The sequence below is a fragment of the Narcine bancroftii genome, chromosome 7 (assembly GCF_036971445.1).
Source record: "Narcine bancroftii isolate sNarBan1 chromosome 7, sNarBan1.hap1, whole genome shotgun sequence".
NCBI classification, from domain to species: Eukaryota; Metazoa; Chordata; class Chondrichthyes; order Torpediniformes; family Narcinidae; genus Narcine; species Narcine bancroftii.
Genome location: NC_091475.1, coordinates 188,697,819 through 188,720,999, shown reverse-complemented (window position 1 = coordinate 188,720,999; position 23,181 = coordinate 188,697,819). Strand labels below are relative to the sequence as shown.

General features: G+C 45.2%; 1 protein-coding gene across 4 annotated transcripts; it reads right to left on the bottom strand.

Moving 5' to 3' along the window:
- Positions 1-5,496: 5,496 nt before the first annotated feature.
- LOC138740136 (transmembrane protein 272-like) lies at positions 5,497-21,917 on the bottom strand. Of its 4 annotated transcripts, XM_069892535.1 has the most exons (5): positions 21,719-21,917; positions 20,868-20,955; positions 14,603-14,662; positions 9,530-9,612; positions 5,497-6,009 (listed from the first exon to the last, which is right to left on the bottom strand). In XM_069892535.1, the coding sequence occupies exons 2-5, from the start codon at positions 20,923-20,925 to the stop codon at positions 5,647-5,649; spliced, it is 564 nt and encodes a 187-aa protein (XP_069748636.1). In that variant the 5' UTR covers positions 20,926-20,955; positions 21,719-21,917; the 3' UTR covers positions 5,497-5,646. The 4 variants fall into 4 exon arrangements, with proteins under 4 accessions (XP_069748636.1, XP_069748637.1, XP_069748639.1 ...); XM_069892536.1 differs by lacking the exons at positions 14,603-14,662; positions 20,868-20,955; positions 21,719-21,917 and adding an exon at positions 9,980-11,737; XM_069892538.1 differs by lacking the exons at positions 14,603-14,662; positions 20,868-20,955; positions 21,719-21,917 and adding an exon at positions 9,984-11,737.
- Between the last annotated feature and the right edge of the window lie 1,264 nt (positions 21,918-23,181).

Sequence of the window (23,181 nt, the reverse complement as noted above, 5' to 3'; positions counted from 1 at the left end):
ACAGGCCCACTGGCCCAAGCGGTCTGAGCCTAACATCATGCCCAAATTAAATTCAAACTCTAGTGCTTGGACATGCTGCATATCCCTCTATTCACTGTGTGGTGATATGTAATGGCTACAGTCTAGCCTTCCAGGTTTCTCTTGCAGAGAATCAAGACCTCTTAGTTTATTAAAGCTGTCTTATACTCGCACTGCTGGTGTGGTTATTGTCAGTACAATTTAATAAACTAATATGATAGCTACTAGGATGGAAGATGCTTCTGCTCCAACGCATTTCCCCGACCACCTGGAGACTCTTCCTGAGGAATGGAATCCGGGGATGACTAGCATGCACGTGCATCCGAGGACAGAGACGGCGAGAAACCGCTGTACTGGTATCGTGGTGGAATGCGGGGAAGACCACAGAAATATGATAGGGCAGGTAAGAAATGGCCAAGAGCCCTGCCTACCTGTGGGTTCACCGGTACAGGAGCCACTGACCCTAAACCCTGGTTCGATCAAAAAGGGGCCACTACAAGCGCGGGTGGAAGGATCTCCACAAGTCGTGCTCCTGATCACCACATATGTGTAGAATTCCCGACCACTCCAGAGCCAGGGAAAGCAGACACCGCTACCATCACTTCCCCAGCAGCAGTTTCCCCAGTACCACAGAGATCTGACGCTACCGCTGAGATCCCCCTAAGCTCACTGCAAATGTCCCAAAGCCAGAGACTCAGCCAACAGCCCCAAGCACCCAGGTTACTCCTGCAGCAGACACAAGCCCCACGAAAAGAAAAGTCTGCTGCCTCACAGGAATTCACAGCAGCAGCACGCCTTGAGGGTCCAAAGTGCTTTTTCTGTGGACAAAGAAAGCACCCCAGAGCCCTCTGCCCTTCCAGAGAAAATGTCTGTTGCAACTACAGAAAATGTGGCCAAGCCCACAGCCAAGACCCATTCTCAAGCTAATGAGAGGCAAGAAAGCTCTTCTTTCTCCACAGACAAACAGAAGAAGAAGAATGCCATGTGCAGCCGGCCATCTTGGACAAATGCTACAGAGCAGAGGAGATGAATATGACGCCGAGTACTATCGGATGGAAGGACACGCCAGATTTGCTTCCCGACGCATGAATCAGGCGAGTCCACACAATTTATCTGATGCCACTGTGTACATCAAAATTAATGATGTGAGGGTAAATAACTTAATAGATAGTAGAAGCACTGAAAGGGGTTAGTCAACCGCCTTGCCCTCCCCACATGCCTGAGTGAGCACCAGATCCTGTTAGCAGCCAGCAGCCTTGCGGCTGAGGTAAAACAGTTTTGCAGGGTTACTCTAGAAATCCAGGGCACAAAATACAAAGGGTTCAAATTACTATACTCCCTCACCTCTGAGCCCCGGTGCTATTTGGGTTAGATTTTCAGTGCCAGTTAGAAAGCATTACAATAGTGCACAATGGGCCTCACCCCCCCCCCCCCAATACGCCTTACGAAGAAACAACACTGCAGCCTGTCTGTCCTGAACATAGAACCCCCTCCGCTGTTCACACACCTGACCCCAGAATGCACACCAATAGCCACAAAGAGCAGGGGGTGCAGCCCAAGGGTCAGAGCCTTCATTAGGACAGAGGTCTGCAGGCTACTACAGGAGGGCATCATAGAGCAGAGCACCAGCCCCTGGAGAGCCCAGGTGGTTGTACTAAAGTCAGGAGAAAAACTGCGCATGGTAGTGGATTACAGCCAGATAATCAACAAATTTACACAAGTAGATGCCTACCCCCTGCCACGCATAACAGACATGGTTAACAACATTGTGCAGTATAAGGTGTTCTCCACCATAGACCGTTTCCCCTTCACAATCCCGTGTTCTGATGTATCAGCAACCACGGTTATAAAATGCCTCCAACTCATCTTCAGTATATTTGGGTACCCAAACTACATACACACAGACAGGGGTGCTGCATTCATGAGCACAGTACAGCAGTACTTGCACGAGAGAGGGATTGCTACCAGCCGCATTACAAGTTATAATCCCAGGAGGAATGCACAAATCGAAAGGGAAAATGCCACTATCTGGAAAACAGTCCTCTTGACTTTAAAAGCAAAAGACCTGCCTGTTATTAGATGGTAAGAAGTGTTGCCAGAAGCCCTACCCTCTATACGTTCTTTGTTGTGTACTCCCACTAACATGACCCCACATGACTGTATCTTTTCTTTCACAAGGAAAGCCACGACGGGCACAGTGCTGCCTAAATGGATGATGACACCGGGACCTGTTCTCCTCCGGAAGCTCTGCAGACCTCTCAAAGTGGACCCGCTGGTGGATCAAGTGGAGTTGAGGCACACGAACCCTCAGTATGCCTTTATCACATTCTCAGATGGAAGAGAAGACTTGGTGGCCACCAGGGATCTCGTACCAGCCAGATGTGTGAACAACGCAGAGGAAACACAGATGCCTACGGATCAACAAGGAGCACAGCAGCAGTCATGAGAACAGTCGTCCATTGAGTCACCTGAGGACTATACCACCCACCCTGGAAATCAGGACCCTGGGAACGCCCGCCCCACAAAATATCACCACCCTAGATAATGGCAGGACCTAATCCCATACAAGAGGATCCCCAGCCCACATGGCCACATGGCTATCTAGTACTTCCCACTCCCACACCTCCACCAAGAAAGGCCAACCACACTTCCCACCCCTATACCACTACCAAGGAGGTCCAGAAGGCAACGGAAGCCACGAAAAACTTTGGACTTATGAACTTACAAACAAGGGAAGGAGGACGGGGGGTGGGGGGGGGGGGGTGCGGGGGGAATAATAATTTTTTTAAGGGGGGGTGAATGTGGTGACATGTAATTACACCACTAAGTCACCAGGGGTCATCCCGGTGACCTTGTGTATAAAGCAGTCCAGAGCTACAATCTAGCCTTCCAGGTTTGTCTTGCAGAGAGACAAGACCTCTTAGTGTACATATTAGTTTATTAAAGCTGTCTTATACTCGCACTGCTGGTGTGGCAATCTATCGAGTAACCTCTTAAATGCTACTATCATATGTCGCTTCCACCACAATTCATGACAGCCCAATCCAGTCTCCTACCACTTTCTGTGTAAAACAAAACTTGCCCTGTGCATTCCCCTTCCACCCCCTTAAATGCATATCCACTACTGTTTGATATTTTTGCCCTAGGAGAAAGATTCTGACTGTCTAAATATGCCTCTCATCATTTTATAAACCCCTCAGTCTCTTAAGATACTCCAAAGAAAACAACCCAAATTTGTTGAACTTCTCTCTATTGTTCATTCTCTCTAATTCAGGGAGCATCCTGCTAAATTGTTTCTGTTCCCTTTCCAAAGCTTCAACATCCTTCTTGTAAAGGGGCAATTCAAATTGAACACAAGACTCCATGTGTGGCCTAATCAAAGTTGTATTTTGCTGTCATTTGACTTCCTTACTATGACAATCAATTCCCCAACCAATGCAAGCAAGCATACCATATGCCTTCTTTATTACCACCCCACCTACTGACATGGCCATTGTTACGGCACTATTAACTTGCAACCCAGGTTCCTCTGTACATCAGTGCTGTTGTATCCAACCATTAACTGTACACTTACCCCTTGCACTCAAGCTCCCATAGTCCAATGCCATACATTTGTCTGGACTAAACCTGATCTGTCATTGCCTGATTGTGTGTGTGTGTGTGTGTGTGTGTGTGTGTGTGTGTGTGTGTGTGTGTGTGTGTGTGTGTGTGTGTGTGTGTGTGTGTGTGTGTGTGTGTGTGTGTGTGTGTGTGTGTGTGTGTGCCCAGAGTGCGACACTCTCCCTGATTAGTAATGCAACCCTTCCACCTCTTTTCTCTCCCTCTCTATCCCATCTAAACCATTAAAACCCAGAAACACAGAGCTGCTTGATCTGTCTCTCTTGCAGCCAAGTCTCTGTAAAGGCCAAAACATGATAATTCCATGTCCTGTTGCAGGATGCAAGTTTATTTGCTTTACCCATAAAATTCTTTGCATTAAAATAAACACATGTCAGCCCATCAGTCTCCCTGTGTTCATTTGTCCGTCCCTTCCAGTTCTTGCTTTCAGACTTACTTGTACCATTTCCCCTCGCATTTGTGCTCTAGTTCTGGCCCATTAATCAAGAGAGGAGTTTGAAGCTTTCATGACAACTGGGGAACTTAAATTCAAATTATTTGATACATCTGGAATTTGCAAACTGCTGATCTTCCTGCAATGAATAATGAAACTGCTGTGCTGTGAGAAGAACTTGTCTAATTCGGCAATATCCTTTATTGGAAAACTGCCATCCTTGTACCATCTGGCCTACATGTCCCACCCGTGCCTCCAAGGGAGCTCACTCCTAATTTCCTCTTGGAACAATTAGGGATGCTCAAAAAATACAAGTGTTGCCAGCGATGTCCACACATTGTAAATGAATACAAAATAGATATTCATTATCTGGAATTCAAGCAACTGGCAGTCTCAAGCAACGGCCAAAAAAAATTGCGAAAATAAATAGGTAAAACATACCAAAGTATAAAATTGGTGCCCCCCTCCCTCCCCCTCCAGCGGTTAATTTGGCAATCCATGCAATGCACAATCTCAAGCAACCGAAAAATTCACTTATGCAGCTTATATCAATCCCCATAGTGCCGGACACTGGGGGTTTTTTACTGTACTTCTCCAAGAAATTACGGCGATCTTGTGGCCAAGTCCAGCAACTCATTGAGACAGTGACATTTACATTGTCATAGATAGATAGATAGGATCCCAAAACACTTTCATGAATCCTATTCAGATGAATGCAAACACTACTTATTGATGAAAGAAGACCATATTTCACATTGCCCCAGAACATTTCATGGCCAGTAACGTACTCAACAACAGGTTATATAGGAGGAATCAGGACAGCCAGTTTCCACACATCAAATCGCAAATGTGACCATCCCTTCATGGGATGTTGAGGGAGGTATTGAGTGTGGGCAGGGCAATGGGAATGTTTCCTCTGCTTCACTTCCAAATAACACCACAAAATCTTCTGCATCAGCACCAGGGGACAAATGTGGCTTTCATTTCGCATCATGTCTGAGAGACAATAGGCTTCTGAAATTGTGACGGTTCTTCAGTACTGCTGCACAGTTAGAGACTTCTGTGTTCAAGGCTCAGTTTTACCACCAGCAAGACACCAGAAAGAGGGAACTAGCTGGGTAACTAACAACTTGAAAGGTTAGGCCACAATGGATATCTTTGAGGAGCAGAGTCTTTAGGAATTTTGAATTACCAGATGCAGGGCTTAATCCTTGGCCTACCATAAAAAAAACAGAATAAATCACAATCTATGCCCTTAATAAATGAACCATGATTGGCTCTCATTTTAAGTGGTCTCTCTGTGCATTGACTCCATTTGAACACTGAAGGAGCATGCAAACACAAGCAGACAAACTTCAAACAAGCAAAATGGAAAGATCACAGAGATGCTTGTTCCATGGCCGTGCATGCTTAAATACTTTCTCATTTATTTAAATGTGGCACATCAGAGCAGACAGATCCTCGTGGCCAGATCTGAAAATGCCAGAAATAGCTGAACTATTTCTCAGTTATTCAAACTGCATTTTTAAAGCAGGAGTTTCCTTCCTCGGCAAATGCCCAACAATTCAGTCTGAATTTTATTCTTCTTCTGAATCATCGCTTGATTTTGAAAATGGAAACAAGCAGCAGGTGCAGAGAACCAAAAGGCCTAAAACCGTATGACTTATGCTAAGAACAACCACCGAGAATATGTAAACCGTTTTATCACAGTAATCTTGTGGGTGATGAAAAGGTGGAATGAAATTTGGCAGGAATGTGGAGAAAACCCAATAATTCCCCAGTATGAACCAGACAAAGAGGAACAGGCTGAGGGTGACATGAATGTAGTATCGGTGCAGATTTTGTCGCCAAGGATATTCGTCATCATCGTCGTCACCGATCATGACCGATTTGTTCAGGAGGTGCCTCATCTTTGCAGAATCGTACAGGAGGAGGGAGACCTGTGCGATTAGGGAAACAGAATAAACAACGTCAAACAAACGAGCATTGTGTGATCGCTGCGCAGAGCACTTGGCTTTGACTTTGCAAACTCCAGCAAAGCCCTACAGTTTTCGAAGTATTTATAATGTAAAAAACGTATACAGTAAATTCTTTGTTATCTGGAATTCAAACAACCATCAGGTGCCAGATTCCAAGGGTTTTTTACTCTATACCCATATTACAATGAGATAAACACAGACATCCGATAACGTGCTGCTTTTATCTGCCTTTTCAAAAAAAAATTTCTTCATGGTGTTCGCACTTGCCATGAAAATGATACATAAGGAGAAAGCTATTGCTTTACTTATTCCCAGAATGTGGACTTCCCTGGCAAGGCCAATTTATTGCCACAGCTCCAGAACAAGTCGGCTTGAACTGAGCAATTTCAGTGGGTCAACCTTACTGTGAAAGACTAGAGTGGATAAGGATGGCACAGTAGCTTCCTTGAAAGACATCCAAGAACCAGGTGAGTTTTTAACCACAGAAGGATAATTTTGTAGTTTGTCCTTACTGACACAAGCATCTTATTACAGGTTTATTTAATTAATCTAAATTCCCATTTGCTGTAGTGGGATTCAAACTTCTGTGGCTCATCCAAGCGTCCAGTAACTCTGGCACCTTTCTTCCATAACCAACAAAGCATATCAAAAATCATTCACCACTCCTGTTAGTTCCAGCTGTTGGCAATGTGAACAAGAGACATCATCACTGCCATCTGGCCAAGCATAACAAATCAGTTTGCACAAGGTAAATGAGCCAGCTGAACTGAATCCTGTTGCACTATCTGGAGATGTGGCTGGTTTCTCAGCCAAATTCATTCTTAGGTTGATAATCTTTAGTAATTACCCCAGGATCTGCACTAGTGTTATGTTCAAGCTCACTTCCCCACTATCAACCCTTCACAGGCAAGTAAGGTCAAATCAAGTTTGGGAGATGTGTGATGTTGAACCAGAGCTCCAGGGAAAACAAAGTGAATCTAAGAGAGAAAAAAAGCCAAAAAAGATATTGAAAGTGAAAAAAAGTACCTGAAGAAGCAATCGGGAAGAAGGATAAGAAGAATACCTTAAAAGAAATCCCGACTCCAGTGCCCCACATTGACTCTGAGCAGTGGCCTCGTGGCGGTGAAGATGGCAGAGCCTGCCTGAGGTATCCCGGAGCGGGAGAGGAAGAGGACAGAGTCACGATCCACCCCGCAAGTGGACGGGGTGGATCACCTGCCCAAAATCTTGAAGGTGCTGAGTTACGTGTGCTGATGGGCCAAGAAAAGATCACAGGCACCGCTGCAGAGGAGACGATGCCTGCACTGCAAGGTGAGACCCATGTGCGGAGGAAAAGAAAGGCCAAAGGTGGCGTCAGCTCCAGGAGCGACTGAGGGGTGAAGGGAGGCACAGGAGACATCGAGCCCATGCTGAAAGATCAAAGGGGGCAGAGAAAAGGTGCAGGCAGCACCACAAAAGCAACCCTATCTGTAAAATGGGGCAAATGCCTTGAATAGTGGCAATGGTGCAGCTGCAGAGAAGGTGACTCCGAGCCAGCAGTGGGGGCGTTGGGAAGCTGCAGCGCAGAAAGCCACACGAATGAAGAGGGTGGCCTGATACCACCGATAGAGAGGAAAAGAAAAACAGGACAGAAAGAAAGAGAGGGATTGGAGCCTTTCATGAAGGACATTAAAGAAATGATGGAGACTGTGATGGAGGCTTCAGAGAGTAAAGAAAATTTAAAAAAACCTATCAATGGAAATGGGAGAAGTCAGGAAAGCTGTGGGAGAATTGTCAGGGAGGGTGACTATTGTAGAAGAAAGGATTGAAAGGATGAAAGACAATATGGAAAGATTGGAAAGTAACAGGAATGCCTGGGTAATAAAGAAATTAAAAATATGGGAAAAAAACTAAACATTCTTGAAAATCTAAGTAAAAGAAATAATATAAAAATTGTAGGAGTAAGAGAGGAGGTAGAAGAGAGGGACCCAATAACATTCTTCAGGGAATGGATCCTGGAGATACAGGGGAAAGGAAGAATGGGGGAGACCTTCAGATAGAAAGGGCTTGTCGATCTCCCCTCTCAAAGCTAGGTCTGGGACAGGGTCTGTCTTCATTAGACTCACAAATATCAGGATAGGGAAAGAAATCCTATGCATGCAGCTTTGGGGGCAAGAGAGAGGGGTGGCCCTGCAGAACTTGAAGGGGGTAAAGTCCTCTTTTACCCAGATACAGGGTATCAGCCAGCAGCACCAGGCTGAGAAACAGCTTCTTCCCACAGGCAGTGAGAACACTGAACGACCAAAGGAACTGCTCACAATAACCATTCGACACTCTCATATTTACAAATGATTTACAAATCATTTTGCATGATTTGCAGAAGCATGAAAAAAATTACTTTCCCTCGTACCAGTCTAAATTTTAGCACAGAATGCTTTAGACCAAGTTGTTTAATTTTACAATGATAAACAATTGATTGGAGCTTTCTAGGCCACGACACTCTGACCAATTTATGGGCATTAAATATTGAATTCCTTCCTATTCATTCAACACCCTCTTTAATTTTGCATCTTGATTAGACTGTCTGGGTTAATTTGTATTTAGTTTAGGTCTCTGATTTTAAGTCTCAATTAAAAATGACATTTTAAGTGCTCCTTTGGTACTACGCCAAAAAATGGATGATTGGTTCAAGACTCTAGAAATAAGCTTCAACACACAACTTGCAAGCACAGAGAAATTAGTTCTACCAACAAGCCAAAGACTCTTGCCCCACTTTGTCTCACAAGAGTTCTCTCAGTGGTATTTTTGAGCCTTACCCTGATGGGTTGTTTTAAGGACACCTAACGGAGTTCAATGCCTGGCATGAAGAGTTGCAGCATCCTATTACACTCAAAACCACCTCTACAGGCTCCAAATTACACAATTAAGCACCTCTTAGAGGAAATAGATTGTTCCCTTCTTGTTCATTCACCTAAATGCTTGAAGGTTTCTTCAGCAGAACCCTCAATTGTACTGGGAGGGTCATCAATTTTCTCTCAGTGCAGATTGGATCCAGATTTTTCTGGATGCAGACATCCAGCAATTACAAGCCATCAATATTTAATGTTTTGAACACAGAAGAGGTAACGCTACAAAAAAGCCACCAAATACCTCATCATCTTTATTCAAAGATGAACTTTCTTCTGAATATACAGTATGTTTTGACCAAAAGCTCCTGAATTCACGTGCGCACTAATTTCTTTACTAATCAGCCTGGAACTGGTACCTCTTCACAAATATGCGCCTCCCTCCATGCCTTAACAATGCAGTTTAATTCTTTCATTCAATTTTGGCTAATCAATTTAAATACAAGAATTAGATGGATTGGCTAGACACAAGTAGGACAAAAAATGATCTTTGCCCCCAAATTAGACAAGTTGTATTTGATTTCATGTACTACAGTCTAGTTAAAACTTTGTTTAGTTTGCAAAACTGTTATCTTGGTTTTACATTCATACTGTACCTTAAAACTGCCGATTATTCCTCCAACCAACAAATACAATGGGATCAATGGCTGAATGGGGCAACTGTCCAGAAACTTCATTCCTAAAATATACAATTAGGAGAGATGTTATGAACAAAGAGCTGTGTCTGCAAGGTGCGAGCTCTGGCAGTCATTATACATGTCATCATTGTGAATGTACGATAATTTTGCTCCAAATCTTCACAACAGTAGTTGAATTTTTGTTATGTGCAGTTAGAGTGGGAATTATATGAACTGTTGTTTCAGAATTCTGTGCTGTTGACACATAACCAAATTATACCAGAGAGACAAATCTCATTCATAAAAAAATTCAATATATGATCAATGTTTTAAAAAAAATCTCCAATATATTCTAAAATGATTGAGGAACAGGTACATGGGAGGCACTCAGTCTCAGGATTGGGGCCATGACAGGTCTAAGTGCGCTACCTACAAATGGTCCACAGCGAAAAGTTCGTCTTTACCCCCACATCCAAAGTGAAAGTCCTGCCGGACTGCTGGAGGACCTTGTATGGACCTTCGTACGGATGTTGTAAAGGTGCCATATGTGGGCCACACTGAACAAATACAAATTCCTCCAATTCCAGCTCTTTGGGACGATGTGTCGGCTGGATCCCACGATGCGAGGGAGGTGGTGGGGGGCTAGCGAGGATAGAATCTTATGGAGATCTGCCAAAATGTTCACATGCTCGGACGTGACGTTGGGCTCCGGGCCAAAGAACTCAGCGGGCAGCAAGAACAGTGCGCCGTAGACCAGTTCCACAGAAGACACCTGTAGGTCCTCCTTGGGTGTGACTGACTAGATTTCTGGCGCACGTCTCTGCAGAAGCCTCTTTGATGGGAACAGCCTCCGGCCATCTCGTGGTCTGATCGACTTTTGTGAGAAAGTAGCGCGCTTCGTTGGACACCGGCAGGGGGCCTACAATGTCAATGTGGATGTGCTGAAATCTCCACACTGCTGGGTCGAATTGCTGGATTGGGGCCTGCGTACACCAGTGGACCTTGGAGGCCTGGCACCTGGTGGAGTTCCTCACCATCTCTGCCACCTCCTTTTTGAGCCCGTGCCACACAAACCACTCTGCCACTATTCACACTGAAGTCTTCACTGAGGCATGGGCTGGGTCGTGGACTAAGCTGAAAACCCTCGACCTCCACTCCGGTGGGACTACCGGGTGCGGCGAGCCGGTAGAGATGTCCTGGAGCTCAAGGCCAGAGATGGCAGTCCAGAGAGCCTGCGTCTCTATGTGCAGCTTCTGGGCCTGTGCCAACTGTGTGTACTCAAGGCCAGGGTCGAAAGCATTGACCGCTAGACGAGAGAGCGCATCCGCCACAACATTGCCTTTGCCTGCCCTGTGTCAGATGGTGGTGGTGAACTCCAACACATACGAGAGGCAGCATTGCTGGCGAGCCGACCACGGATCTTTGGCCCTCACGAGTGCCTGAGTGAGGGGCTTGTGGTCTGTGAACACCGTGAAGGGCTTGCCCTTCAGAAAGTATCGTAAGTGCCAGATGGCCGGGTACAGCAGCACAAACTCCCAGTCAAAAGCACTGTACAGGCGCAGCTGTTTGCTAAAGAAGGCCAGCAGGGGCCACTGCCCGTTGAGCCACTGCTCGAGTATGCCCCCTACTGTCGTGGCTGAGGCATTCAACAAGAGCGCCGTGTATGCCTCCGGGCGTGGGTGCACCAATAGAGTTGTGTTGACGAGGGCCTCCTTTGTTGCGGTAAAAGCAGTCTCTGCTGTTCCGACCAGGTCAGGATTTTCACCTTAGTGGTGATCAATGCGAACAGTGGTCACATGGTGTGGGCGGTGCTGGGGATGAACCGATGATAAAAATTGACCATCCCCACGAACTCCTGCAGGCCCTTGAGGGTGGTTAGCTTGCAGAACTGCTGGACGGCGCGACCTTCTCTGGCGCCAGGGCAGCACCCACTGCCGAGATGGTGTGCCCCAGGAACTGCAGCATCTGCCTGCCGAACTGGCACTTGGCCACACTGACGGTGAGGCCAATCTCCGCCTGTCGGGCAAACAGGGTACGGAGGTGGGCATTGTACTCTTCGCAGTTGCGGCCGGCGATAAGGATATCGTCTAGGTAGATAAACACAAAGTCCAAGTCCCTACCCACTGCGTCCATGAGGTGCTGAAAAGTCTGGGCCTTGTTCTTGAGGCTGAAAGGCATAAGTAGGAATTAAAATAGGCCAAAGGGGGTGATGATTGCCATCTTGCCGATGTCCTCGGGGTGGACTGGGAACTGATGATACCCCCGCACCAGATCGACCTTGGAGAAGACTTGCGCGCTGTGGAGATTGGCCAAGAAGTCTTGATTGTGTGAAACCGGGTACCTGTCTGGTGTGGTCGCGTTGTTCAAATGCTGGTAATTGCCAGCCCCGGATTTGGGGACCATGTGGGGAGGGGATGCCCAGGTGCTGTCTGAGTGACGGACGATCCCCAACTCCTGCAGCTGGGAAAACTCCTCCTTTGCCAGCTGCAGCTTCTCGGACAGAAGTCATCTGAGCTTGGTGTACAGCAGGGGGCCCTGCTTGGAGATATGGTGATATACCCATGCTGGGGTAAGGTGGTGCTGAATCGTGGTTGAAAGATGGTAGGGAACTCATGGAGTATGTTCAAATACTCATCCCTGGAAGTGGCAATGGTGGCGATCTCGAACCTGCAGATATTTGTGTCATTCAGGCGCACCGAATAGAAGGTGCGAACGTTGACCAGCCTCTTGCCCTTCATGTTGACCAACAGTCCGTGTGCCCACAGGAAGTCGACCCCTAACAACGCAATACCCATTGAAGCTAACATGTACTTCCAGTGGAATTTCTCTTTCCCGATCTGGATCTGGGGCAGATCTGGGTACCAAAAGTCTTGATGGCGTAACCGTTGGCTGCCTGCAGGGTGGGACCACAAGATTGGGTGTGTGTCTCGAGGGCAGTGGGGGGCAGGATGCTCAGCTCTGCTTCTGTGTCCACCAGGAAACATCAACTGGTGGACTTGTCAGTAACATGAAGGAGGCTGTCCACGTGACCAGCCGTCAATGGTGGCTGGCCGGGTCGTTTCCCCTGGTAGTCACATGGTTGTCAGCACTTACGAGCTTACGCTCCCCAGCACTGATGGTAAAAGCACCAGGTGGAATGGTGCTCCTTCCGCTTGTGCTTGGGGGAGTGTTGCGGCTGACTGGCTCTTGGTCGCGCAACCTGACTGAGGGCTGCCTCATTCTCCCTCTTGGTGCGCCACAGGGTGTCCACTCAGGCTGTAACTCGGCATGGATCTGTGAAGTCCTCATCCGCCAGGAGTAGTTGGACGTCCCCGGGCATCTTCTCGAGGAAGATCTGACGGAATAGGAAGCAAGGTTTGTGATCCTCCACCAGCGCCAGCATCTCCTCCATTAGGGCCGATGGTGTGCGGTCCCCATGCCCGTCGAGGTGCAGGAGCCTGGAGGCATGCTGCTGAGGGGAGAGCCTGAAAGTGCTAAGGAGCAGGTTCTTGAGGGCAGGATATTTACCCTCGGCCGGTGGGTTGTGTATTAGATTGTCCACCCTGGCTGCTGGTTCTTCGTCCAGCGAGCTCACGACATGGTAGAACATCATGGCGTCTGCTGAAATGTTCCTCAGTTGAAACTGCGCCTCTGCCTGCCCGAACCATGTATGCGGGCGATGGGTCCAGAAGGGGGGCAGTTTGATGGCAACGGCGTTGATCTCTGCCTGATCCACGTTCTTAAGACCAGAGAGGCATCTGCGCTCAACGGGGTCACCAATGTAGTGCTGGACACAGCCAAGAAAGACTTAACCACCTCATTGAAAGTCATTAATGACTTTTTATTCAAATTCAGTGCACGCCCCTTTAAAGGCAGCAGGAGCTCAGTCACCTTGTGCCTTGTGACATCATAATCGCTGCCCCAGGCACGCTCTGGGCAGGAGACTTGAGGGAGGGAGAAACTCTGACAGCGCCATCTTCCCATGGCTGCCCCGCCTTGTGGAGTTACACATGGGGCCGGTTCGCCATGAGAGAGTGCACCACCACACATATTCCATTTCATATTTTGTATTTGTCAGGGTATTTAGCCCATCAAGTCTACACCAGCCCTCAGCATATTCCCATTTTCCCATTGTCTTAGACCCATACACACTGATTCACTTTATTTTCTGTATTTACTTAAAGCGGGAAATGGCAACTAACTGAAATCAAATCACTATAGTCTTGAATAGACAGGATGCAGAGTTGGGCGGAGAAATGCTAGATGGAGTTCAATCCGGAAAAGTGTGAAGTAGTATGCTTTGAAAGATCAAACTTGAAGGTGGAGTATGTGGTTAACGGCAGGTTCTTAGCAATGTAGAGGAGCAGGGACCATAGTTCACAGATCATTCAAGATTGCCATACAAGTTGACAGGGTGGTTAAAAAGGCATATGGTATGTGTTCAATTCTGGTCGCTTCATGATAGGAAGGATGTGAAAGCTTTGGAGAGGGTTTAGCAGGAAGCTGTCTGGATAATAGAAGAAAGGATTAGTGAGCTAGTGTTTTTTTTGGTTTTGGAGCTATGGAGGAATGACAGATGCAATAATAGAGGTCTATAGGATTATGAGAGGAATAGATAGAGAGGACAGCCAGAACCTTTTACCCAGGGCAGCAAGTTAAAATCATTTAAGGTGAGAGGCACAAACTTAAGGGAGATGTCAGAAAGGTTTTTTTTTAAAACAGAGAGTGGTGGGTGGCTGGAATGCATTGCGGAGGTAATGGTTGAGTCTAACACAATAGGGACATATAAAAGACTCTTCAATAGGCCCATAGATGTAAGAAAAATGGGGGTTATGGGCTTTAATGGAGGGAAGAGTTGATTGATCTTAATAGCTGTTTATCGGTCAGTATAATGTCATGGGCCAATGGGCCATTACTTCACTGTATCGTTTGATGTTAGCATTCAGGTAAACAGCGGGCTTGTTAAAATGCTAACAATTTACTAAACTTTACTAAATTAGGACTAAAGCTTACAATACAAAATACATTGTTTATTTATTCTAATACAACATTCAAAGCAGCAAAGTTCCTTACCCACAAAAGCCATTGAAAGAGGCAGAGCAAGGAAAGCAAGTAGTGTGAAGATAAAGCAAGCTGTGGACACAATCAGAGAAAAGATGAGAAGTGTTTCATTTTTAATATAACAGAAATAAAACATTTAGGAATTGAACAGTAGTAAATTCTGCTTCATATGTCAACCCAACATTAATCAAATCTGTCCAGAAAGTATATGCTTAATAGTAAGTTATCCAATAGGGGACAAAAGGTCACAGCTATATCATCCATATTATCAACTGCGCTGGGCAGGTCACGTCTCCAGAATGGAGGACCATCGCCTTCCCAAGATCGTGTTATATGGCGAAATCTCCACTGGCCACCGTGACAGAGGTGCACCAAAGAAGAGGTACAAGGACTGCCTAAAGAAATCTCTTGGTGCCTGCCACATTGACCACCGCCATTGGGCTGATATCGCCTCAAACCGTGCATCTTGGCGCCTCAAAGTTCGGCGAGCAGCAACCTCCTTTGAAGAAGACCGCAGAGCCCACCTCACTGACAAAAGACAAAGGAGGAAAAACCCAACACCCAACCCCAACCAACCAATTTTCCCTTGCAACCGCTGCAACCGTGTCTGACTGTCCCGCATCGGATTTGTCAGCCACAAATGAGCCTGCAGCTGACGTGGACATTACCCCTCCATAAATCTTCATCCGCGAAGCCAATCCAAAGAAGAAGAAGATCATTCCAGTCACAACCAATCATTGTTCTTATCCTATCATCTACCTTCTACATCCTCAACATCTACCTCACCCACCCTATGACTTGACAATCATCTCCTAACCTCCCCTGGTGACCATCATCAACTCATTCCTCCATGATCTCCACTCCCCACAATGGAGAGAGGTCAGGGAAGAAGAATCTCGACTGCTGCAGGTGACAGTTCGGGATCCAAATGATAGAGTATTGGAGGACATTTGCTGGTTAATCAAATTCAGATTTAACTTACCTAAAATTATTGGTCACTTATCTGAAGACTTTGGTTCAATTACGATATTATTATGGATCATCTGTTGTGCATTCTGATGCTGAAGGAGTGGATAAAACTTTTAATTGTGCTTCATGGACATTTACCTGTGCCTTCCCTGTAAGTAACTCCTTCATCGGTATGAAAAGACAGGTCTTGAAATTAAGATAAAGAAGACTGCTGCATTGTTTGTGCTTTAAAGATTCACTTTTATCATAAAGAAGCTAATGGGATCATTAATAACTCCGGGTTAGATTTAATTGAGCCTAGCAAGATGGAGAATAATCTGCATAATTAAAACTTGACCCTATCATCTTCAGGCTACTCAGAAGAACAAATTAAAGCAGTGATCCAGTGCAGGACACTGGTGGGAACATGACCTAGCCAATTGTAATCACCGACATATTCAGCTCTCACTGGGCAGTTAAGGTTTAAATAAGAGGCATGTGAACACTGAGCAGCAGCAATCATCAAAGACCCCCACCACCCAGTACATGCTCTGTTCGCACTGCTACCATTAGAAAAGAGGTAAAAGTGCCACAAAACTCACAGCACCAAGTTCAGGAACAGCTGATACCCTTCCAACATCAGACTCCTCAACAACAAACTCAATCCTAGGCTCCTTTAACGACTCTTTACTTATGCACTTAATATTTTTTTCTTTCTGCATTGCGCAGTCAGTTTGTTTGCATTTCTTTGAGTACAGTTCTTCTTGAACTACGAATAAGTGGTAATTCTGTGTCGCCCACAGGAAAAAGAATCTCAGGGTTGTGTGTGATGTCATGTCTGTACTCTTGACAATAAACCTGAAAGACTTCAGATGCTGGAATCTGGAGCAGTGCAAATCTGCTGGAGAAACTCAGTGGGTCAGTGGGAGGAAAAAGAATTGTCAGACTAAACCCCTTTGTCAGGACTGAGTGAACATAGCTGGTATAATGAGGACAGAATGAGAGGAGTCAGACAGGGGCCAGTAGGGAGCTCATGAACCAGGGAAAGGTGAAGGAAGACAGACAAAGGTAGTTGATTGACAGATGCCAGATAAAGTGAGAGAGAGGCAAGAGAAACGAAGGGGTCAGTTGGAGGAAGATGAGTCATTTAAGGTGGGGTGGGTGTTGTAGAGACAAAGGCTGCCAGTGGTGGAATCTGATAAAAAGGTGACCACTGTGGCATAATGAGAAACCTGATGGAACTGATCTGTTGGGGAAGAAGAGAATGGTATGGAAAGGACGTGATAATGGGGGGGGGGGGGGCTGCGTGGGAAAGGAAATAAGATGGGAGGGAGACAGGAGAGGGGAAAAGGGGAAGAACGGAAGTATCTTGGAAGAAGAGAGGCAAGAAAATGCAACGTTCATAACAATGGCTGCCCAGGTGGAATATGTGGTGTCGTTCCTTTTTTTGCATTGGGATTCACTCAGGCATTGGAGAAGGCTCAGGATAGACAGGTCAGTGAGCGAATGGGAAGTGGAGCTGAAATGACAAATAACCAGGAACTTGAGATGACCATTGCAGACAAAGTGAAGCTGCTTTGTGAAACAGTCCCCAAGTCTATGTTTAGTTTCACCAGAGTGCAGGGAGTAATGCATGCAGATTAGAGAGGTGAATGCGGATCCTTGCCTTGCCTGGAAGGAGTGTTTAAGTCCCTAGATATTTTAAATGGCTTCCTAATAAAACAACGCACAATTGTGTGGCTGCTCAATGTATTCTTGAAAAATAAAACTGGGGCTAAGTTCAATACACAAATTTGGAATAGAAATCATTCTCAGCATCAGTCAGGCTGCTATATAATTCTTTCTGAATATAACTACGGTAGATGCAAATTTGAGTCCTTGGAAAGCATTTGATTTTATTCGCTACATCACAAAACAAGACAGGTTCCTCCCTTCGGAGTGGGTCCTCACCTTTTATTTAATTTTGCTTTAACCGAGTGAGAAACTGATGATAGGTTTCCTGTGTGTCCATATCATTTTATTTCCATGGTTACCAAGTGAGTTTTTAATCCATGGGATCCATTTTCACATTATCCAAAGGTGCAGTTTTATTTTGCTGCAGTGGGCATTATCTCTGATGTATTGTGCAGTTGCAAATGGCCAACATCAATAAAGAATCCTCTTCCATGCAGATTCTGTCACCAATATATAGCCTTCCTCTTGCAGATGACATAAAATTGCTTTAGCTCATGTTATTTGTCATAACATTTCCCATTAATTTCCCAAGGTTAATGCAGGAACAGAATTAGGCCATTTAGCCCATCTAAATATCCCCATGGTTGATATATTTTCCTCTCAATTCCAGTCTCCTTTCTCTCCCCATAACCCTTGACACCCTTACTAATCAAGAACCTTTTCTTTAAATATATTCAATCTCTTGGCCACCGCAGATACCTGTGGTAATTGATCCCACAGATTCTCCAGCCTTTTGCTGAAGAAATTCCCATTTATCTCTATTCCATAGGAACATCTGTTTATTCTGAAGCTATGCCCTCTGGTTTGAGCCACTCCTACCCCTGGAAGCATCTTCACATCCATTCTATCCAGGCCTTTCAATATTCAGTTCTTTTTTTTTTCTTTGGCTTGGCTTCGCGGACGAAGATTTATGGAGGGGGTAAAAAGTCCACGTCAGCTGCAGGCTCGTTTGTGGCTGACAAGTCCGATGCGGGACAGGCAGACACGATTGCAGCGGTTGCAGGGGAAAATTGGTGGGTTGGGGTTGGGTGTTGGGTTTTTCCTCCTTTGCCTTTTGTCAGTGAGGTAGGCTCTGCGGTCTTCTTCAAAGGAGGTTGCTGCCCGCCAAACTGTGAGGCGCCAAGATGCACGGTTTGAGGCGATATCAGCCCACTGGCGGTGGTCAATGTGGCAGGCACCAAGAGATTTCTTTAGGCAGTCCTTGTACCTTTTCTTTGGTGCACCTCTGTCACGGTGGCCAGTGGAGAGCTCGCCATATAACACAATCTTGGGAAGGCGATGGTCCTCCATTCTGGAGACGTGACCCATCCAGCGCAGCTGGATCTTCAGCAGCGTGGACTCGATGCTGTCGACCTCCGCCATCTCGAGTACTTCGATGTTAGGGATGTAAGCGCTCCAATGGATGTTGAGGATGGAGCGGAGACAACGCTGGTGGAAGCGTTCTAGGAGCCGTAGTGGTGCCGGTAGAGGACCCATAATTCGGAGCCGAACAGGAGTGTGGGTATGACAACGGCTCTGTATACGCTTATCTTTGTGAGGTTTTTCAGTTGGTTGTTTTTCCAGACTCTTTTGTGTAGTCTTCCAAAGGCACTATTTGCCTTGGCGAGTCTGTTGTCTATCTCATTGTCGATCCTTGCATCTGATGAAATGGTGCAGCCGAGATAGCTGAGGTCCTCCATCAGCCAGCTCCCCACCATGATTACCAGCCCCCCCACATCTCCATCGGGCACACAAAACTCAAAACGGTCAATATTCAGTAGATTTCAATTAGATGCCCTTATCCTTCTAAACTCCAACGAGAACAGAAGCAGAGCCACCAGACGGTCCTCGCACATTAACCCTCTCATCCCCATGGATCATTCCTGTAAACCTCCCTTGGACCCTCTCCAACACTGGCACATCCTTCCTTAGATATAGCATCCAAGATTGCTCAACACAACTCCAAATATGCTCTGAACATCACCTTATAAAGTCTCCGCATTACATCCTTGCTTTTATACTCTCGTCTTCTTGAAATTAATGCTAACATTGCATTTGCCTTCCTTACTACAGACTTAACATGTATGTTAACTTTTAGGGAATCCTGCACTAGGACTTCCAAGTCTTGTTGGACCTCTGCTTTCTGAATTCTTTCCCCACTTAGAAAGTAGTCTCCATCTTTACTCCTTCTACCAAGGTGTGTGACCAGATAGTTCCCTTACTGCATTCCATCTGCCACTCCTTTGTCCATTTTCTCAACCTGCCCAAGTCCCTCTTCAGACTTTCTGCTTTCTCAACATTACCTTCCCCTATCCTCTATCTTTATATCATCCACAAACCTGGCCACATTCCATCATCTGTGTCATTAACATATAACGTGAGAAGTAACAGATCTAACATGAACCTCTGCAGAACACCACTGGTCACGGGCAGCCAACCAGAAAAGGACTGCTTTATTCCTACTCTTTGCCTTCTGTCAGTCAACCAATCTTCTATCCATGCTAGTATCTTTCCTGTAGTACCATGGGCTCCTATCTTCCTTAGCAGCCTTATGAGCGGCACCTTGTCAAGGGCCTTCTTAAAATTCAGGTAAACAACATTCACTGGGTCTCCTTTGTCGGCTTTGCTTGTTACCTCCTTAAAGAATTCTAACAGATTTGTCAGGCAATATCTCCCCTGAAGAAAATCATGCAAATTTCAGTCTATTTTATCTTATGGTTTCAAGTAGCCCGAAACCTCATTCTTAATGAAATCCTACTAATCACTGAAGACAGGCTATAATTTCCTGTCTTTTGCCTTGCTCGGTTTTTAGAATGGACTGATAGTTGCAATTTACCAGTCCTCTGGAACCATTCCTGATTCTAGTGATTCTTGAAACATCACTATCGATGCCTCCACAATCTCTTCAGCTACCTCTTTCAGAACCCTGCGGTGTAGTCCATCTAGTCCACGTGACTTTTCCACATTCAGCTTCTCAATCACCTCATTAGTAATGGCAAATGCACTCACTTCTGTCTTCTGGCTTTCTCGAATTTCTGGCATGGTGCCTTCCACCATGGAGACGTATTCAGTTCATCTACAGTTCCTTCGTTACCCATTACCACTTCTACAGTGTCATTCTCCAGCAGTCCCATGTCCATTCTTGCCTCTTTTTTATTCTTCACTTGTCTGTTTAAAAAAAAACTTTTCATCCTTTCCCAACAAGAGAAATAGCTTTTGTATTTTTACATGACAATGCACATAATGCTTGCCTCAGATCTGCTCTAGTTTTTGGAGTCTGGCAAAAGAACTTCATATTATATTAATGCTGCTCTTCACACTGTCTGTCCCAGCTGAATCTTTGAGATCTAATAGACTGCCTTATCCAGAACCACCAGTGTGTATTTAGAATCCTGATGCTGGCTTTGGTTCTTTTTGCTGCATTTCCGCCATTAAAACACAGTTGGCTCCGTCTAGTACTGCAAATCTGAATTCCACTCTAAAAAGAATTGATGTCAGGCATTCATGGATCCAGGTTCTGTTTATAATAATTAAAATAAACATGTAATACCTCTGACTATCGGTATTTTGATGAAAAAAGTGGAGCTAAATATGTAACATGGAACTTATTGCTCACCATTGCTGGCAATCTTTGAAATGAGTCGATGACAAGCCTTTTCCACACCAGCTGACATAGTGTCAGATGTTGCAAGTCCAGAGTGATACTGAAACAAAACAAAATGAGGCAACTGAAAGAAAATTAATTGACAGTTTAAAATTTTCATTTGGAAGGCGAATGTACTAAACAGTTTTATTCAGATTACTAAATCAATGTTTGCACTCTTGCCTCCAAAACAGTAAATTTTCCATGTTGCATTAAAGAGTGTTTTCTACCATTCCTACTTGAAAGTTACAAACTCCATATTTTTAGGTTGGAGACTCAGCTCCCTCTGACTGAAAATTATGTCATTCATTTATACTTTGCTAGGGACCCAGGAAAAAATAAGGAAGGGGAAAAAAAGAATTATTTTCCATAATTATTGAAACTGATGTTAAAAAGCTAAACAACCCAGTAATCAGACAATATCTAGAACCGGGGCGCGAGAGGGTGCCAAGGGCACTGAAGGTTTCCTGATTATGTCAGAGGTTCGGATCTGGAGCTGGGGGTGTTGATGGTTTTGACAGGACTCTGCGTGGGTGTGGGAGCTGCAAGAGTGCTGGAGTCCAATTCACGGACACTAAGTGTCTTTGAGGAGACTCTCTTTTGCTTCTTCTCTGACTGTAAGTGGCTCTTCAGGCAATTTCTCCAAATGGTGAATCTGTCTGCCTTACAGCAGATTAAAGCAAATTCCGCATAATAGCACACTATTATGATGACATGACAATAAAGGAAACTGGAACCTTGAATTATAGTTAAAGCAACTGGAATGGTCACAATCTCAAAATCAAACCACTATCCTTGCTGAATTATATATTTTATTTACATACTTATTCTTGTCCTTTATTTCTCAGTACTATAGAAAATGAAAGGAACATCACTCTCCAAAGTAGCAGACAGATTGTTCTTCGTTCCACGCTGCTCAGCTCAGTGGGGTAAACAGCACAGGCACGTCTCCTGCAAGTTTTGTACGTTGAAGTCATTGGTTGCCCAGCGCAGAAGTGAAGAAATCACACAGTATGCATTTCATGTCATCATAAGCCTGGATTTAAAAATCTGGTCATAAAATCACATTCATGGCATAGAATTTAATTGCTTCCGAGTTTTCAGGGCATCAAGACAAAAACAAATAATTGTGCTTGATTTTTGTTACATTATCATTTGAGTATCATCCAAGACACCACTTACAGCATATAATCTAAGCTCCCCAGTCTAACACATGATCAGAATCCATTGATACCACACCACTACTATTTATCTATATATTGTTGCTTATTGACATTGTCTGAGAAATCAAGTTGCACATTTGAGCTGTGGGTATCCAACCCGACCTTACTGTCACCTGACTGTTCCACTGCCTCCATGTTCTCAATGTACATACATTTCTTTATTTCTCTTTTTACATATGTTGCCTGACTTATTGAGTTTTTCTAGCATTTTATGTTTTATTTCAGATTTCCTTCATAGAGCTTTTCATGCCCTAGTGTCCTATCTAATGCTTTACGGATCAAAATCCATCTCCAATTCTGTGTTAGTGTCACCCCACCACCCCCCCCCCCCTCCAATGCACTGAGTTAATGTTTTAGTCAAAGACAAAGGGCTTTCTACCTGAGACTTGTTTCCACTGCAATAGACTTGCTGACTTCGACCTTGGTATTGCAGCCTACATTTGTTTCAAGCAGCCATTCCATTGCTGCCATCTCCATTCTAAAGCACGTCAATATTCTCCTGCATATAACCTGGCACCTTTCCTCCTTTGTAGACCCACACCTATACAAAATTCTGCTGCAACTTAGCCAAGACCCACTTCATTGCACTGCTGTGCTTATATTCTTATTTCTGAACACACAATCCCCTCCCTCCTCCAACGATGCACTGTTACTGCAGGGTCCATTGTGTCACCAGCTCTGAAGATTCCGACAATAGCTCTGGCTCATAAATCCTATCATGTATTGTGGTGAGCTCAACAGGTGCAGAGGAATGCCACCTCCTTCCAAACTCTCCTTTGGGGCGCACAAAATCCTAGCTTGTACATTTTCTGCTTCTCCTTCATTACTGCTGAGATAAAATCCTGGGACTGTCCACCTAATTTCATCATTACCAGGTGTAGGTGCAGATGTACAATGGATTCACCTGTGAAACAGCAAATCAATGGGATCTGCTGGATACAGCAGTGAATTTGAAACCAAGGCATTGTACAACCCTGTTCAACTCATTGTTGTTCTTTGTTACTTGTTCTTGAGTAAGGCAATGATATCCACATTTTAGTTTTGCAATGTGGACCAAGGTGACC